The 17,062-nt window shown below is 53.4% G+C and overlaps 6 protein-coding genes across 6 annotated transcripts; 3 read left to right on the top strand and 3 right to left on the bottom strand.

Annotated features, from left to right (window-relative positions):
• Positions 1-24: 24 nt before the first annotated feature.
• On the bottom strand, positions 25-1,172 carry CC84DRAFT_1159375 (yippee zinc-binding protein). The gene is made up of 2 exons (XM_018177213.1): positions 581-1,172; positions 25-528 (listed from the first exon to the last, which is right to left on the bottom strand). The coding sequence occupies exons 1-2, from the start codon at positions 677-679 to the stop codon at positions 295-297; spliced, it is 333 nt and encodes a 110-aa protein (XP_018042325.1). The 5' UTR covers positions 680-1,172; the 3' UTR covers positions 25-294.
• Positions 1,081-4,387, top strand: CC84DRAFT_1170781 (TPR-like protein; the record flags this gene model as incomplete). The annotated part of the gene is made up of 6 exons (XM_018179872.1): positions 1,081-1,206; positions 1,606-1,842; positions 1,904-1,953; positions 1,983-2,101; positions 2,235-2,867; positions 2,952-4,387. The coding sequence occupies 6 exons, from the start codon at positions 1,081-1,083 to the stop codon at positions 4,385-4,387; spliced, it is 2,601 nt and encodes an 866-aa protein (XP_018042324.1).
• An 859-nt stretch (positions 4,388-5,246) lies between these two features.
• CC84DRAFT_1066251 (uncharacterized protein) lies at positions 5,247-5,774 on the top strand (the record flags this gene model as incomplete). The annotated part of the gene is made up of 1 exon (XM_018173633.1): positions 5,247-5,774. A coding segment is annotated over one exon (528 nt), but the record flags the coding sequence as incomplete, so codon positions are not given.
• Positions 5,775-5,852: 78 nt separating this feature from the next.
• CC84DRAFT_63224 (uncharacterized protein) lies at positions 5,853-6,856 on the bottom strand. The gene has a single exon (XM_018186955.1). The coding sequence runs from the start codon at positions 6,615-6,617 to the stop codon at positions 5,925-5,927; it is 693 nt and encodes a 230-aa protein (XP_018042322.1). The 5' UTR covers positions 6,618-6,856; the 3' UTR covers positions 5,853-5,924.
• Positions 6,857-8,012: 1,156 nt separating this feature from the next.
• On the top strand, positions 8,013-9,627 carry CC84DRAFT_1170778 (uncharacterized protein; the record flags this gene model as incomplete). Its single annotated transcript, XM_018179871.1, has 3 exons — positions 8,013-8,255; positions 8,506-8,619; positions 8,710-9,627. 3 exons carry the CDS (start codon positions 8,013-8,015, stop codon positions 9,625-9,627), a joined length of 1,275 nt encoding a protein of 424 aa, XP_018042321.1.
• Positions 9,628-11,624: 1,997 nt separating this feature from the next.
• Positions 11,625-14,788, bottom strand: CC84DRAFT_1159371 (uncharacterized protein). Its single transcript, XM_018177212.1, has 4 exons — positions 13,462-14,788; positions 12,518-13,415; positions 12,224-12,465; positions 11,625-12,173 (listed from the first exon to the last, which is right to left on the bottom strand). The coding sequence occupies exons 1-4, from the start codon at positions 14,544-14,546 to the stop codon at positions 11,705-11,707; spliced, it is 2,694 nt and encodes an 897-aa protein (XP_018042320.1). The 5' UTR covers positions 14,547-14,788; the 3' UTR covers positions 11,625-11,704.
• Positions 14,789-17,062: the final 2,274 nt, after the last annotated feature.

Here is a 17,062-nt window from a genome sequence, read left to right as displayed (position 1 = left end):
CAAAAAAGCTGCAATCAGAATAATTCATCATGTTGCCTGCTACGTAAGCTATAGAGAGTGCCGTCCATCCGCCCATCCGGAAAGCCTTCGTGCAGAGAGGGGCGAAGTACGATATGCCCACCTACTAAAACAGCCACCTTACTGTCTCGCCGTAACCACGCCGATACCCAAGTTGCTGACCGATACCTGTACTCCATGCCGTAACCTGAACCCAGAACCATTCCCTATCCAAAAACGCCATATAGATGCATGCCTGTGGGAGCAGAAGTGTGCCAATGCCGCGTTGTTGGCCGCTCATGAAACCGTACACAGGAGCTCTGCCTCGAGGATGAATTTGCCCTCTTTGTACTTCTCACTGGACTCGTACGCCTTATCGTACTTCCAGCCAACCGTCTCTTTGCATTGTCGACAGTGTATATCGCGTACGACGTGGCGGCCGGTCGTCATGTTGCGCTCGTTCGGATCCGATTCGGTGATGTTGACCACTTGATCAAAGAGATATGCCTTGCCATGTTGGCCACGGAAATTCTGAGAATGTGTCAATTGTACAGCCTTGTTCTTGATGCTGGAGCGAGCGTACCCTGCTGAGGATGTCGTCGTGGTTGGAGAGATGTGTCTTACAGGTCCGACACCCGTAGATACGGCCTCCTGTGAGGTAGATATTATACGTAAGACCCATAGCAAAGTTAAGTGTGGTTGAGTGAGATTATAGTCGGTATCGTGCGTTCGGCGGCCGCGTCGAGCGGGTCGAGGTTCAGGTGTTGCGAGGGTCCGCCGCGGACCCAAGGCACCGAGGGTTGGCCGATGCGCAGATGGGTGGGTTGCTTTAGGCTGCCGTGAAAAAGAAGCGAAGATAGCTGGCGTGCGGTGACAGGTGGTTCAGCTATGTTGCGAGGTTCCGTCACTGCACTTGTGACCTGGTTGGGTGAGCGCTACGCTTGTCCTGGTGATCTTGGGACGAAAGCAAGAAGCTTGCGAAAGATTGTGTTTGCCTATTATTTATTCAGTATAAGAGAAGTGCGCACGTTCTGCAGAGTCGCTTGAGTCTTTGAGCGGACTGTGCACCTGTGAGGCACTGTAATGGCGGGGAGCTGTGAGTGGAGGTGGACGGCAGGTGCAACCCCGGTCGGAGCTCTAGCACGTGGCGATAAGATACAGAGCCGGTTGCGGGCAGCTCCCATTCGACGTTCCTCACGGACCGCTCGGGTAAATATATTCGGCTCCCTCACTGTGAAGTAGATCTGGACATTCCGCCACAAACGAACGTCCTATGCTAATCGCAGTCTCCCGCAAACCACGGCATAGCTTGGCACAGCTGTCATAGACATGCAGAGTCCTACCATACCTACCAAGACTCTCAGACATGGCTGCTTTTGCACCATGGAGACATACTCCACTCTGATAGATGACTTGCATCCCCCGATAATGAAAGTGTAGGCGTGCGGCGGGTCTCCACCAATGGAGATGGATATCAGATTCCCTGATTCAGAACAGCGTTTGACAAGCCATCAAGCCTGTCACTGACTGTTAACCGACATTGCTGGAGTCGCCTCGTTATCGAATTGTAGGCGATCAACGCACGCCACCTCTAGCCAGCGGTTGTAGGTGAGCGACGTGTCGCTGTTCTGGCATGTTTTCCAATGGAAATATGGAGAGGCTGGCAAATCAAAAGACAACTCATCAAATGCAGTCGGGGAAACCGCAACGGCAACCGTAGATTGGAGCGATATAGCCGTTGTTTATGCGGCTGCTGCTGGCGATGTTTTGATCTGCAAGTCCCAGCCTCCTGGATGCGGATTGGGCACGCGAGGTGATGACCGGTGCCGGCGAGCTGTGGGATGCGTGCGAGCGACTCTTTGAGCTCTTCTGTATACCCTGAATACTTTGGCTATCCGGATGCTAGGGCGGCGGCACTACCACACGCGGAGTGGACCGGGTCTACTTTACATTCACGTATGCTGCGTGCTGTGACACGCCGCGAGGAAGAATCACGACGATCAGCTCCCGGCGCCTCGCGAGCAAACCCAGGCTGCGATGACGAGCTGCAGCCCAGCCCAGCCCCCCGGCGGAGCACGCGCCCTGCCCGCGGCTGCAGCTCTGCGTCTGCGGATTAGCGAGAGTCTGAGCGGCAGAAGGTGCTAGAAGACTCTCTCTTGATCCCAGTGCCGTTTTTTGTCGGTCCGCGCCCGCTCTCAACCAAACTTTGCCTTGACTGCAGCGCACTAAAATTTCAGTTACACCGGGCCTCCTGACCTTTGTTCGCTCGCCTCTCATGGTGCTTCCCTCTCTCTTCCGCAAGTCTTCCAAATCAGCGCAGCCCGAAGCCCCGAAACTCGCCCCCGGCAAGCAACCGACAAAAAGTAACCCAGGCACCCCTCCCTCGTCGCCCGACAAAAAGTCCCACTCCCGCGTAAAGGAGCGCGAGCGCGAACGCCGCTCTAGTTCCTACTCGTCCAAGCGCTCGTCCAAATACGACCGCGACTCCCACCCGCTCAATCTCCCGCCCGACGAGCTCCGCAGGCTCTCGTCGTCCGCCATGTCAGCCATGGCCGACCAGCCCACGCCCCAACCCATGGACATCGACCGCGAATTCACAGCCTCGCCCACGCCCGCGCCCTCTAGCCCGGCCGCTGCACAGGCCCCGGGCGCGTTCCCCAAATCCAACGGCGACGACTCCCGGCCAGCGCCCCCGCCGCACCGGTACACAACGAGCCCCCCGCCAGAGTCTGCCAAATACGCGGCGACCCCAGAAGAATCATCCCCGCCTGCGCAGCCCCCCACCATCGACGCCGAGGAGTACAAGGCTGCGGGCAACAAGTTCTTCAAGATCAAAGACTACCCCGCCGCCATCAAAGAGTACTCGAAAGGTGCGTTGTGCTCCCGTTGCACGCTGCATCCTGCCGCACTGCATCACCTCGCACAGTCCGCAAACATCCGCTAATCATGCGCAGCCATTGAAGCCGCCCCTCAAAATGCCACCTACTACTCGAACCGCGCCGCCGCATACATGTCCTCGAACCGTTTTGTCGAAGCTTTGGAAGACTGCAAGATGGCGGACGACCTGGAACCCGGCAACATGAAAGTCGGACTACGATTAGGCAGGGTGTACACTAGTCTAGGGCGGCCCGATGAGGCGGTCGCGGCGTTCAACGCTGTCAATGCCACGCAAAAGGATATGCAGCCTGCGCTCACCATGCAACGGCACCTACAGCAGGCCGAGGACACGCTGAAGAGTGGTGGCGCAGGGTCCATGGTCATATACGCACTCAACGAGGCTGAGCGAGGGTTAGGCTCCAATGTGGAAAGGCCGCGGAAGTGGAACCTCATGCGTGGAGAGGCACACTTGCGGATGGGCAACATCAATGCTCTCGGCGAGGCACAGAATGTTGCTATGAACCTGCTCAGGCGGAACAATCAGGATCCGGACGCACTCGTGCTCCGTGGTCGCGCGCTCTATGGTCAGGGCGAGAACGACAAGGCCCTTCAACACTTTAGGCAAGCGCTGAGCTGCGACCCTGACTTTAAGGACGCTTTGAAGTACCTGCGGATGGTGCAGAAGCTCGAGCGTACAAAGGAGGAGGGTAACACCGCATTCAAGTCTGGTCGTATTCAAGAGGCTGTGGACACCTACACCAAGGCGCTGGAAATCGATCCTTCGAACAAACAGACCAATTCCAAGATCCTGCAGAACCGGGCTTTGTGCTACAGCAAGCTAAAGAAGTGGACAAACGCTATTACAGACTGCGACAAGGCACTCGAGCTCGACCCCGGCTACACAAAGGCAAAGAAGACCCGGGCAAAGGCATTGGGTGAGTCTGGTAATTGGGATGAGGCCATCAAGGAGCTCAAAGCTATCCACGAGGCCAACCCTTCAGAGCCCGGCATTGCAAAGGAGATCAGAAATGCAGAGCTCGAGCTGAAGAAGAGCAAGCGAAAGGATTACTACAAGATCCTTGGTATTGAGAAGGACGCTAGCGAGTCCGAAATTAAGAAGGCTTACCGCAAGCTCGCTATCGTACATCACCCCGACAAGAATCCCGATGACGAAACCGCCCACCAAAGGTTCCAAGAGATCCAGGAAGCTCACGAAACTTTGAGCGACTCGCAAAAGCGCGCTCGCTACGACTCCGGCGAGGATCTTATCGACCCCTCCGAAATGTTCGGCGGTGGCGGGGGTGGCTTTGGAGGCGGCATGGGCGGAGGCATTGACCCCGAGATTCTCATGCAGATGTTCGGAGGTATGGGCGGTGGCCGAGGGGGTGGTGGCGGCGGCTTCAGCTTCCAGGGCGGTGGCGGTGGTGGCAGCCCTTTTGGTGGTATGGGCGGCATGCCCGGTGCTGGAGGCCGAAGAGGCCAGCAATTCCAGGGCGGCGGATTCCCCTTCTGAGCGTATTCGCCTGCGTGTTCTGCATTCGAAGATTTGCGGTGAGTGCACAATCTGGACATTTCACATCCTGCGAGTGTACTTGCACTTCTGAACTCCCTTTTCGCCTGGGTACTACTCTCTTTCGCACTGTTATTGGATCATGACCGGCGTTGGGATAGTATGGGTCGGCGCGAGCTAGCAAGCTCGATATAGACTGCCTTGACATCACAGCATTATCGGCGTCTCAACCTTGTCGTGTATAGACGGACGAATTCAATATTTTGCGCATGTTAGGATAAGACGATGCATTAATATATTGTATCTTCGCTGAATGCTTTGGCCTACATTGAATGTAGATTGAAAGCAATAACTATCCGCTCTGTAACAAGACTTCCGCCCATCTGCTGTAAACCCAGTCATGAGGTTGGTGTTGAGGAAAGAACGAGGGTGACGTAATCATCCACCACGCCCAATACGACATAGCTTTTTCACCCTCCCAAGTGCTCCAACGCTCCCTCGAAGACAGCATAAAACCCTCCCTCCGCCGTGAGACATTACTTCAGTAACTTGCCCGACTATTCAAAGCCGTACGCAAGTGCCTCTTAAAGTGTACACGCACCTCTGTAATTCCCACGTCCTTCCCAACCTCGTAAAGCAAGAGTACAGAAAGAGATAGCACGGGACACTGGAGCCCTACCAATTTGATACGATACCACAGCCACCCATTACAATGCCAGGCCGCAATCGCCAACAGCGCCCACCTCGCGGCGGTGCCCAAATATCCTCCTCCTCCTCATCATCATCCAACAATAATGCCAACACAAACCGCACCCGCCAACCACGCGCCCCACGCCAAACCTTCGGTGCAGAAAACCGTCCGGTTCCCGCTTACAGCGCCATCTCTCCAGGAACGGCCGTCTCCCTCGTCCTCAAAATCGACCAGCCCACCGGCCGCCAAGTCACCGGCATCGTCGCCGACCTCCTCACGCGCGGCGACCACCCTAGGGGCGTCAAGGTCCGGCTTCGCGACGGGCGCGTCGGGCGTGTGCAGAAGATTGTCAGTGAGAGTGACGGGCTAGCGGGAGAGGAAGTAGCTGGTGGGATTGGCGCGAATTTGGGGCGGGATGGGGAGAATGGGATTGGGGGTAGAGGTGGAGGTGCGAGTGGCTTCAGACATGAGCGGGATATTAGGGAGGATGATGAGTATCTTTATGATGAGGGTAGGGCGAAGGGGAGGGATCTGGGGCTCTTTGCGCAGTTGGAGGAGGAGGATCGGAGATACCAGGAGAGTGTGGGCAGAGAGACTGCGGGTGGGGGTCGTGGAGAGATTGCGACGTGTCCTGTTTGTGGGGAGTTTGAGGGAGATGAGCGAGCGGTGGCATTCCATGTCGAGGGACACTTTACTGAGGGGTGATTTTGGATTATTTATCATTGAACTGCTTTGTGACACTAACTTTACATGTCTGAGCTTTGTAACAAGTGAGCTTCATCAGTGCCGTTGGCCTAAGTTTCCACACCAGGCCTTATTCTTTGATCATCGAGTACGGGAGCGTCACGCTTACTTGTACTGGACTACCACACCCCGATATCCATCCAGAGCGATGACTGTCGTGATCAGCAAAGCTATGGGTGAATTGGTAATGGGGTACTTGCAGGTTTCTTGGATCTGATGAGCATGATCACCCCGACCCGGATCATTCTGCTGATGCGCCAAATGGTGTTTGGTTAGATACGCTCGATGTTGACGATACTCTTCCATGAACACCTTATCACGTTGCCAGTTACGAAACATATCGCTCGCCGTGAAGCTCGCATCATGCTGACGAGTGGATTTGTTCCCGTCGGGTAGGTTGGCAAGACGATTGTGCGAGCAAGTAAAGATACGATAATTCTGGTGGGCCAGATCGAGCTGCGTGAAATAGAAAGCTATGTCTCGCTTGAGCTCCCAAGTCACCTGTACGTCGCCTCCAGGGTGAGAATTCTTTGATTTCAGATATGCAATATTCTTGCTCTGGCATCTTTGAGTGTCGCGAGCGCCCCTGAGCTCGGTGAGAGCGCTGCTGAGCTGCTTGGACTGTTCAGCTTCTCTGTCGCTTGCGACAGCCAGCGTTCTGCTCAAATTCTCCACCTGGACAGTTTTCACACTCAGTTGCAGTTTTAGAGTCCTCACAGAGCCCAGCTCAAGGTCCTTCTTGCGCATTTCTTTCTGTAGGCGATGGCGCTCCTCTGACAAGGCCGTCTTTGTCATCATGTAGCTGTTGGATTCGATTCCTTAAGCCTGTCACGACGGTAGCGGGCATTTTTAGTTGCTGACTCTCGTTCTGCAGGATGTCCACCATGGATTGAAGCATATCCACCTTTTCTTTATGGACCCTCATTTGCGTGAGAGCCTCTTTGTAAGCCACATCTCTCATATCGAGCTACTCCATGACGATGTGTTTTATCCTCAACTTGTCGTTCTTAGCGCGGAGTTGCTGAACTTCATTAGGGACGTGCAGGGCGCATGGGTCGTGTCTGGCTGAGTTAGTTTGATCTTTTCTAACTCAAGCTGCAGGTCGGTGTTGATACCGTCAGCTGTAGCAACTGTGGGAGATGATAGGCCTGATGGGCCTGCGCTACCAGCGTCGTAATTTTCGGCTGGTGAGACTGGAGGGCTAAAATCGCCGGAAGAGTCGGGTTTGTTCGTCGGTTGTCGTTCCCTCATTTACAGCAGTGTTTTCGTCGAGCAGCCGCGCGAGCGATGCCTTCCTCACATTTTCGTCGCTTGCGAAAGGCCCGCTGAGATTAAGGTATGCCATCTTGCGTCAAGTATATCAAGATCATGCGAAAACTTTGACAAAATTGTGAAAGTCTCGTCGTCAACGACTGACATCCTACATGTAGTGCGGTGGACTGAGGTATGTGCGCAGCAGACGCATTGTGAGGAAGGAACGCGCTCGTCGCCACGATGGGGAGGGAAGGTGCATCGTGGTGAAAGTGAACAGTGAACCATCCCAGCCCACCAAGAATATTCACGATGATAGCCTCAGTATCCAAACCTCTGTCAAGTCTCGTCATCCCGCATGGTACTCTCGCTGAGGTAGCCCCCCGATACGGGATCAATTGATCTTTCCAAGTTTCATCCCGAAGATTTCTATTCTGAGGTTTCAACTCTTGACTTGTGCATGCAGCAGGGCCACGGTGGATTGCCTGCGCCAATATGTCTTGATCCATGTGGTGTATTCTTTGAAGCTTGGGGTAGAAGTATAGTCCAAGGTCGATGCTGAGGAGGAAGGACGGTGTTGAGGCACTTGCTTACCAATAGGTACTGGTAGACACTAGCGTCTGCTTGCGCCTTGACATCAGCTGCTTTCTCATCCTCCAGGGCTAGAAAATAATCGTAGAATCTGCTCAACTCTCTCATCTATATTTTGGTAGTGAAGAAAGGTAGATCGCTTCGTGAGCGCTTGCGATGGCTAATGACATCCGTTCGACTCAAGTTTGTGCGAAAGCAGAGCGTCTCGTGGTATCGCCGCATCCCGATAAATTCAACTGGCCGCTTCTTGAGCTAATGAGCTAACATGCCATGGGTAATAGTACTGCAAACTGATCCCAGGTGGCCGAGAACATCTTCACCATCGAATGACGGCAACCAGCCTGACACGCAATGTTCACTGCATTTTTTTGCCAAGCCGAGAATGCGATCATCGCTCCGTTGTTCCATACACACAAGCAACCGTATTCAGATGCCCAGATCATGGATAGACCTCTTCCGGGTTTCGATGCCCGTGCGTTGCTTCTTGCTCCTCATTGTCGGCGGGCTGATCAAACGCCAAGCCGTTTCCCCGTGTCTGCGACCATTCCGCAACGCCAAGATCTCCACTGCTGCTTGAACACAATGCTCCCATTCGTGCGTCAAAGTCTGATCATCGTCTGGCCCACGTCAAGGCTGCCAAGCTGTTCTGTATGCGTTGCGCAATGCAAGCTCAGAAAGAAGCATTCTAGGCCGACTTCGCCTCTCAAAAGCTGTGCTATAGTCGTCTTGGAATCTTGTGCTCGGTCGGATTACCATCCATCTAATTACCTGGAGCTTGAAGCTTCTATCTCTTCTTGCCAATATCTTCCCATTCTTGTGTCTGCAGGACAGCATCTTACCTTAGTATACCTTCGATTATTATCCTTGCTGCATCATGAAATTCACTACGGAAGTGGCTATTGCCGTTCTGGCTTTTACTAATCTCGCGGTTGCTGATGCTCCTTCGCGCAGGTGGACGGTAAGTCTTCTCGTCGCAGACGATATGGTCGTTCACCACATGATCTCGCTCAATTCCACTATATATTCATGTGCTGACGACGGCTATCAGGGCTCGCTCTCTGCACGAGCCAATACACTTGGCCGCCGTCAGATTGAGATCGGGGGCCTCAAGCTCGGTGGAGGTGGTAATGCAACGGCCGGCGAAGCTGGCGGACAAACCAAGGGAGGAAACGGAGGTGGTCTGACCATTGGGGGATTGACACTAGGTGGCTCCAAAGGTGGAATATCAGGCAACGGTCTTAGTCTCCCTGGAGGTCAGAACAACAACCAGGGCCAGCAGGGCCAGGCTGGTGGAGCGGGCGCCCCTGATACTCAAAAGCCAGCCGAGGGAGCAGCGCGAGCGGAAGGACAACCAGCGCAAGAGTCCAAGCCTGCTGCTGAAGCCGCGAAGCCCTCGAAAACTGCTTCTGCAGCCGAAACAGTTCCAACAGAGACCGCTTCTGGAGCAGAAAAGCCAGCGAAAAGTGCTCCGGCAGCTGAAGCAGCGCCGCCCAAAGCGACCGTGACGGTCGAAGCTTCAAAGAACGGCACGGCTACGGAGGCTGCGCCTGTAAAGGAGTCACAAGCTGCCGCCGCTGAGCCAAAGGCGCCCGCGACAAAACCTGCTGCACCCGCCACCGAGCCCAAGGCAGAGCCCCAAACTGGAGCGGGACCAGGAACTGAGAACCAACCCGGACGGGCCGAGGGCGAGGCCGCTGCTGCTGAAGCCAAGGGTGAAGCAGCTGCATTGAAGGGAGAGACCGCTGCCGAAGCGAATAAGTCGAACGGCGTCAAGGCTACCGAGGAGTCGGAGCGCTTCTCAGAGGAAGCTGGAATTACGCTCAACAAGGATGGCAGCGCTGCGAACCTTGGTGGAAATCTGGGCATCACTCAAGGTTCCGATGGAAGCAAGTCCGTTGGTGGAGAGAATGGAATCAACATTGCGGCCAATGGCCAGGCTACCGCTGCAGGCACGGAGAGAGAATAGACAAACAAAACAAGGTCGACCTCATCTCGAGGCGACTGTCTTGCGAATGCTATCCCTAGAGATTTAGTTCAAGGTCTATCATCAGTACATGATTCCAGCTGCATGAGCTTATCATTCTAGCTTAGCCTGTCTACGGGACTCCTTCACCTCTTCTGATGGTTCCACACTATCTAGTTTACAATTCATGCGCAATCATCTACAAGTCTAGCGAATAAGTCCAAGTTAGTTAGCTCCTTCAAGCCCATGCCCACGAACTGGCGCATCACGACCTTTTCATCCACACATGTTGCCCAAGATGATGGAGAAGTGACCACTGATTCCAATCTCCTTCGTTGTTTTGCGCAGTCACTCAGCAACGTCCTCAACCTTCTTTCTGATGAATGGTGACTCGTACAATGGGGGTTCAGGGGCATCGGGATTCCTAGCCTTACTTTTCCGTCTCTTAGACCCTTCCGCGTATCTACTGCTGCAAGGCAGAAAGGATGAACGCAGAAGTCGGTTTGTCGAATCCCCAATTTGAAGAATAGTTGATGATCTAGTCACATGAACGGAAGTTCAAGACACTCGTCTCTATCATTCACCTCGACAAAAGCCTTCACTAGTTCAAATAAGTAACTCATGATAGAGCAGGCATTAGGTTCTCAGCAAGTTTCACATCTCGCTTTCGAAGGCGGGGAGTAGATTTCTACATGCCCCACTATCTTTCACAGTGGCGGATATCAAAGAGTGGGTTCTTTGTAGCAGGCTCTGCTGTAAAATCCATGCTAACTGATTCCACGAAGGGTTATGACGGTACAGCTAAATGTAGTTTTTTTTTTTTTTTTTTTTTTGGGGGGGGGGGGGGGGGGTATTGGTTACCTGCGTTATGTTTGTCGAAGGCACTGAAGGGAATGGATTGTTACGATCAGATTCCTAGCTATAGCTTGTACTGAAGAGAAGCGCGAGAATGCTTTATTTCGAATCGCGTTCCGAAGTCCTCTGACGGAGGGTGCAAATGTATATGTTCCAGGTTTTCGCATGCCCATTGAGTTGGTGGGCAAAGCTCTCCGAATACTCCCATGCCAGAGTCTGGGGCGGGTATTTGCGCGCTTTGATGACGTCACCTATGTGAGTGTGAGTGCGATTCGAGAATTTCCCTGTCCTATATGTGACCACAATCCAGCAGCTAGAATAACCCCTGTTGCTTGTCAGGATCCCCTGCTGAAAATCACCTAGTGATGTAATAAGACCTTGAGGATAGAACGATATTTATTACTACGCAGGCATGCTTAGACTTACAATGACCTCTACCCGCATTTAGCGTACCTCCCTAGAAGCACCCGAGGACGTGGCTCTGATATCGCTACCGACGACCAACATCCAGAAGTAGCGCGTGATTCTACCCCCGAGCTAACTCACCGGGTTTCATTAGCCCAACAACTATTTTGCGCGCTTTGGTGATGGTTTCAGGGCTAAGCTAGGAGAACAGTTCATTGGGATGGATTCGACACTGCCATGTCAAGACTTCACCATTATTCCCTCACCAATCGTGTCGGACTTTCCATGAATAGATTATTCTGCGCATTCATTCCACCATGGCTTGTTCTCGTACCAATTTGCAATGCAGCCCATGGTTAACTACATATGGTAGTGGAAACAGGACCTCAAGCGGGTTACTTACCTATGATACCATAGGTCTGGCACTGATGGTATCTACCTACATAGGTAGATACAGATCCTGGAGCGTGTAATTAGACAAGGATATCGATATTCAATATCAATTCTGCACGCCTATCTTGGCGAATATTGTCTTGTAAGCCTACTGAGATAGCACCCAGCCTACCGGGTGCCTAGCGAAGATAACGTCACGGGACATACGCTTTTGGAATGGCGCGATAAGCCGATAACGAAGCTTGTGAGGACTTCATAAGTGACGCGCTCCGCACCTCATTACCACGATCGACCGGCAACAGTCTGCATCGCGATTTGGCTTTCACTCCAAAGACATATCTTGAAGGTGTACGTAATCTATATGGCTTCTGGGTATATGCATTAAGGATTACAGCTTTTTGTCCTACAAACTCCGGGCGAAAGCTCCTCAAAGCCACCTGGTCTCGCTCACTCTGCTGTCCCACCCATCGTAGCTTGCCATACTCGTTGCATACGAGCGGTTCTGCGGCGTGGGTGCTTGGCTGTCGTTGGCAAAGTCAACTGCAGCATGACCATTCATCAAACCCCTGGCGGGAGTGCTGGCACCAGACCCAGCCATATCGAACTCGTCTTGATGGTAATATGGCTCGTAGTAGTGAGCAGTATCGGAATGCAGCGTCAATCCAATTTGAGGCGTGTTGGACCTTGTTGCATTCACGGCAGTGCTCTCGCTCTCCATTGAGCATCGGCCAACAGGTACCTCTGCGACCTTGCGGACGGTGAGACTTCGACCAAGGCCTCCAGCTTCCGCAGCGTATGCACTCTCCTCGAGCCTGACAACAACCTCAACTGCCTTCTCGTCTTCAACCACCCTGGGATGTCTCCTGGCGAAGTAACGAGCGTACTTGTAAAGTGACCTGGCGCAATGTTAACTAGTCGACCTAGGTAGATGATACGGCAGACTCACCAATAGCAACTCGCGACATTGATGCCCGTCAGGACGATCTTGTACGGAAGATAGTAGACGTAAACGCAGAACCAGCCAATGCGCTCCCCCTTGCGACGCAGATGAACTTCGTTGAAAATAATGGTGTTGACAAGATACATAACGACAGTGGCTGCAAGAAGTATACCACAAAACGAAGGTCTAACATAAAAAGAAATAGGAAGAATGAATGGAGTCATCAGGTACAGAAGCGTCTCATACACCTAGGACAAGTTAGCCTTCAGTTCGCATGTACAAGGCTGCCAGCGAACTTACCTCTTGGAAAACAAAGATTTTGGCGCCAATCTCCCACCAGCCGAGTTTCCAGCTGCCGAAGATGTAGGCCAGGTTGAACCACATGCCGTTAACAAAGAAAAAGTTCCAGCGTTTGAACCGTTGGCTGAAAATGGTCATCTCGCCGAATCCACCACGTGAGCCACCGCCAGAGAAGAACACCGCTGTAGGAGTCTCGGTTTCGACAAAGACCTGCGAGCACATCTTAATCCTGGAACCAAGTTTGCGAGCCACATGACCGAAGAACCAATCCTCCGATACGCTGAAACCGGGGTGCTCGTGGAATGTTTTGACTAAAAGCTCCCGATCCCAGAGCGCGATAGCACCGTGAGGAAAGGTCGCTGAACCGATGCGGCCGGCAAAATCACGCTGAATGCCACTGAGCTTGTACTCGAGATCCTGCGCCTGCTGACAGTAGTTGCCCTTCGACGAGTTGGGTCCTACGCTTTTGATGGTGTAACCGAGACACATGACGTTGCCCTTTAACCGCTCGGTAACAACAGGGAAGTCGGGCGGCAACGCACAGTCGTCATCAATCAACAACACGTTCTTGAAGGCTTTCGCAGCATAACAACCGACGAACTGCGCGACGATCTTGGAACCCACAGGCGACCAGATGTGGTTGACGCCGTACGGGCGGCAAATCTCCTCGGTGTTGTCGAGCGGCGTAGGGCTGTTGCCATTCGCTAGCACGTAGATATGCGATGCCGGGAAGATCTTGAGCGCAGCTTCGAGAGTGGCTGCGATTAAGTTGGCAGACTTGTAACAAGGGATCAAGAGCGCAGTGTCCTTGACCTGATCCTGGATCTTCGTTTCGGCGGTAATCTCCATCGGTGGAGGGTCATCTTCGAACATTATAAGGAGAGGAGCGAATGCGTAGCTAATTGACCGTTAGACATGACGAAGAAGAGCGCAATGCAACTTACAAAAGAGCAATACCAAGGGTGATGCTGAAACCACCAGCAAAGACGAACTTGTTGGCAACCACCCAGTACAACCACCAGACAGCGCCATTCCACAGAGGGATGCCAATCAAGACGAAGTAAATGAAACACAAGAGAAAGATATATATGCCGTATTCGAATGCCCACATGGCATATTTGTTTCGCTGCATCTCCGCGCCCCGTAGCTTTGCCTTCTCGAAGGTCTTCCGCATACTGCTGTGCCGAGTGAGGCCGCCAGTCGTGACGGTGTTGTTGGTCAGCTTCCTCTGCAAAGAATCGGGCACAAGAGCGTTGACAACAGTTTCAAGAGTTCCACTTCGTTTGCGAGCTTCCCGGGGAACATGTGCCACTTCCGGAACAGTGTGCTGCTCGACCGATATTGACGAGTTGTTTCGTGAGAGGAACGGGTTGGCGTTGTCACCAAAAGAAGATCGACGAGAAGTATTGGCAGATGAGTCGACATGTTTATCGCCGAATGGATTCGATACATGTCGTGCAGGCTGTGCTGCAAAATCATGAGTGGCATGCCCGGCTACGGGGAAAGTCTCCGACGTCGGTGTTCCGGCTCGTGATCCTCTGGGACTAAGGGCGATTTCGTCAAGACCACCAGGCGTGTAGGATAACCTCCAGCTTCGTCTTCTGTTTGCTGGCTCCGGTCGCCTCACATGGTGTGGTGTGTTCTCGTCCGACGACGGCACAGCGAGACCGGCTTTGGTGCTGTTTGATCGCGTGGCGGGTGAGGGTGCTCGCGAAGATCTTGCGCTTGGAACTGTCGATGACCTTTGGACACGGCCTCCTCTATCACGTGGGCGACGGATAGACGCGGATAGCTGTCTGAACAGAGGGTTCTCGCGGACAGTCAGTTGCCTCTGGGGTTGCCAATTGGGCGCGTCGGCCTCGTCGCGCTTAGAGACCGCTTGTGCGGTCTGGAGAAGATGAGCAGGGATCACAACATCAACGCTGTCGAATGGGTTCTCAAGTCCAGGTTGCGCGTTCAGTGCTGACGGTTTCTCAGTATGGTAGTCTCCATGGACGTTGATGCGAGGGGGCCGGGGGTGAGGTGTCATCTTGGGTAAATTTCTATCAAGCAAACGAATGTGTGGCGGCGGGAAGCTGCCCAGTGACCAGGTCGAGCAGCTGTCTATAAGCGTAGGGATATGTTAGGGGAGCTTGGGGTGATACACTTGCGCGAATCTGGGCTCTCGCCTACGACATGTTTCCAGCAAGCCACTACCATCGGGGCGCCTCTCCCGGCAAAAACACTCCGCAGAAAATTCAATAGTTGGGGCTTCAGCTTCAGCGTCAGATCGAAGGCAAGATCCGAGCTAGTCTTCCGTGGCGTCGCCGAACTCACATCATCCGACAAGGATAGTGAAGCGAGCTGGGGCGACATGTGAGTTCACAGCGCTTTGCCCAGAAGGGTCCATGGGAGCAATTTCACCATAGCGGCCAGTTCTGTTCTGGCCGCTTTAGCCGTCTATAGGGCTGGCGGAGCCTCATCGGAAGCTTTTTCGCAATAGTCAGTTGGAGTTTTGACACTGATTGCGTCAACAGCATGCCGAGCTCTGACGACCTCAGCGGTAATTCTGGAAGTACCGATCTCCAGTCCTACAGGTGATGTGGACTGTGTACATCGTCATCGAAGACTAGAAATGCTAGAGCGGTGTCGAAATGCATCTCCGGATCTCAAATCTTCATCCATTCTTTCAGTGCCAAGGCCTATCGAGCCATTAAGTTGGCAGCAGCTCTGTAGACTGCGACCACAGGCGAAAAACAATTAGGTAAAAGGACTAGTTCGCTGGAGCTTCATGCTAAGGAGGTACCAAACACTGCCGCTGAGCCTCCATCCGCTCAGTTGTCTTGGATGAGGCACGTTTTTTCGATCGGCAGAGCTGGGTTCGTGGCCATGCGACTCGTTGCAAGCCTCCCGGAACAATCACCGGGAGCGGGCCGGCGAAGCAGTGACTAGCTCAAAAGGAATTAAGACACGAGCCGTTGTACCTGCCATGCATGAAGCCAGCTCCAGTCGACTCTAGCCTCTAGGCATCAAACACCGGACCCAGTTATGAAGCTTGCTTGGGGCGCATACCCACATTCGCCGGTCCGCTAGAGCGCCCTGACCATCGGGGTACCTTTCCAAAGTCTCTGCACGTTAGCGCCAACTCGGCACCGTTTCACTAGCGTGCCAACGGCTCGGGCTATGCCATTGCCCCTATGCGTCATGGGGCGCTCGCATCAACGGATGCTCGGTTCTCGTCATGAACGCCTACCCAGTTTTCAGGTGGCGACTCGAATTCACCATTCATCTACGGGGACCACGGAGAAGCGGCTCCTCACACAATTCAGAACCGTCTCAAGCCGTCTTTGCTCGGCTGGAGGCCGCGCAAAGATTGCGTCCCAAGTTTCCACGACTAGGTGATCTCCGCGTGGCAAGCGTACGTCACCCCTGCGCGTATACGGTATGCAACGTCTGAACGGCCGATAGGCTTCGGCGAAGGTTTGCACCGGGCTCGGGTCCGTCTAAATCTGCAACATACCAATATCACCACCAGCTCTAGCCATATTCAGTAAAAGCCCATCAAGGGGGAGCCTCTGAGACGATGTCGCGAATCGCAAGCGACTTTTCGTCAGCCCCAGTCCCGATTGCTGTTAGCAAGGCTACCGGAACGCTTCACCGAGGGACAAATGTTCGAGCGCTGCAGGGGCCGAGTTGCATGCAGTACCCCTGCAGACTGCACACGGATTTGGAACTCCACTGCTGGCATTTTCTAGTCTACGAAATTATCTGTTTCAACGTTACCAACCGGGAGAACATTGCTAAGAAGCCACTCTCGGTAGGTTCATAGGTTCTAGTCTTTGTAGCAAAAGAGCTGAGGTGCACTTCTTCCGTGATCTCCATGCTCGCAGCATACGTCGGCTAAGGTGTATACACGAGGATCACGCTAGACCAGCCTCGTATCCATAGCGGCTCGGTAGCGGATGAACTTGTGGGCCCAAAAGCCCCCAAGGAAGCTTGGCCGGCAGTACCATTTGCCATTCGATGGGAACCAAACTCTTGTTTCACTAGTGTAGCCATTCCACGTTTTCGATGGACGTTCATCCCCAACATATGGTCGTGGTCGAACTAGACGGTAACGCCGTGAACGTGAAACGCATCGCTTGGATATACTTTGTGTAAGCAGAGACTCGAGTCAGAATACGATTTTGACCATTTTGGAGCTTACTGAGCAGGTCTATGGCTGGGGTAGTACTCGAACATGGGTATTTCTCGGCCGTCAGATACTAGCGGCACAGATTTTCGCACCGATGCCAGGATGTGAAATCAGGGAAGTTAGGTACCCTCCGGAGACTCTATCTTGCGCGATGGGCTGCAGCCGCGCAAAGACGCCTCGAGTCCACATGGCCCGCGATTGTTAGAACGGACTCTCGCACTAGATCTGGACCACCCCGCTATGCGCACCGATGAGCAGTTGCGTGCTTTCCAGGGGTTCCGAGGATGCCTGTCAACTCGCCCTCACGCCATCCCGATGCGCTTTGTAATATCCAGACCATTCGCGGAGGTTGCACCACTGCGCTATTATTG

Source organism: Paraphaeosphaeria sporulosa (genome assembly GCF_001642045.1).
Source record: "Paraphaeosphaeria sporulosa strain AP3s5-JAC2a unplaced genomic scaffold CC84scaffold_1, whole genome shotgun sequence".
In the NCBI taxonomy this organism is placed as follows: domain Eukaryota; kingdom Fungi; phylum Ascomycota; class Dothideomycetes; order Pleosporales; family Didymosphaeriaceae; genus Paraphaeosphaeria; species Paraphaeosphaeria sporulosa.
This window is presented reverse-complemented; position numbering and strand designations above follow the sequence as displayed.

Bases quoted from the DNA above. Each gene is read 5' to 3' on its own strand.
- CC84DRAFT_1159371 (XM_018177212.1), bottom strand. From the start codon at position 14,546: ATGACACCTCACCCCCGGCCCCCTCGCATCAACGTCCATGGAGACTAC. The intron at 13,416-13,461 runs GTAAGTTGCATT...ACGGTCAATTAG, and splicing joins ACCCTTGGTATTGCTCTTTT to CTACGCATTCGCTCCTCTCC. The intron at 12,466-12,517 runs GTAAGTTCGCTG...AACTTGTCCTAG, and splicing joins AAATCTTTGTTTTCCAAGAG to GTGTATGAGACGCTTCTGTA.
- CC84DRAFT_1159375 (XM_018177213.1), bottom strand. From the start codon at position 679: ATGGGTCTTACGTATAATATCTACCTCACAGGAGGCCGTATCTACGGG. The intron at 529-580 runs GTACGCTCGCTC...ACACATTCTCAG, and splicing joins ACGACGACATCCTCAGCAGG to AATTTCCGTGGCCAACATGG.
- CC84DRAFT_63224 (XM_018186955.1), bottom strand. From the start codon at position 6,617: ATGATGACAAAGACGGCCTTGTCAGAGGAGCGCCATCGCCTACAGAAA.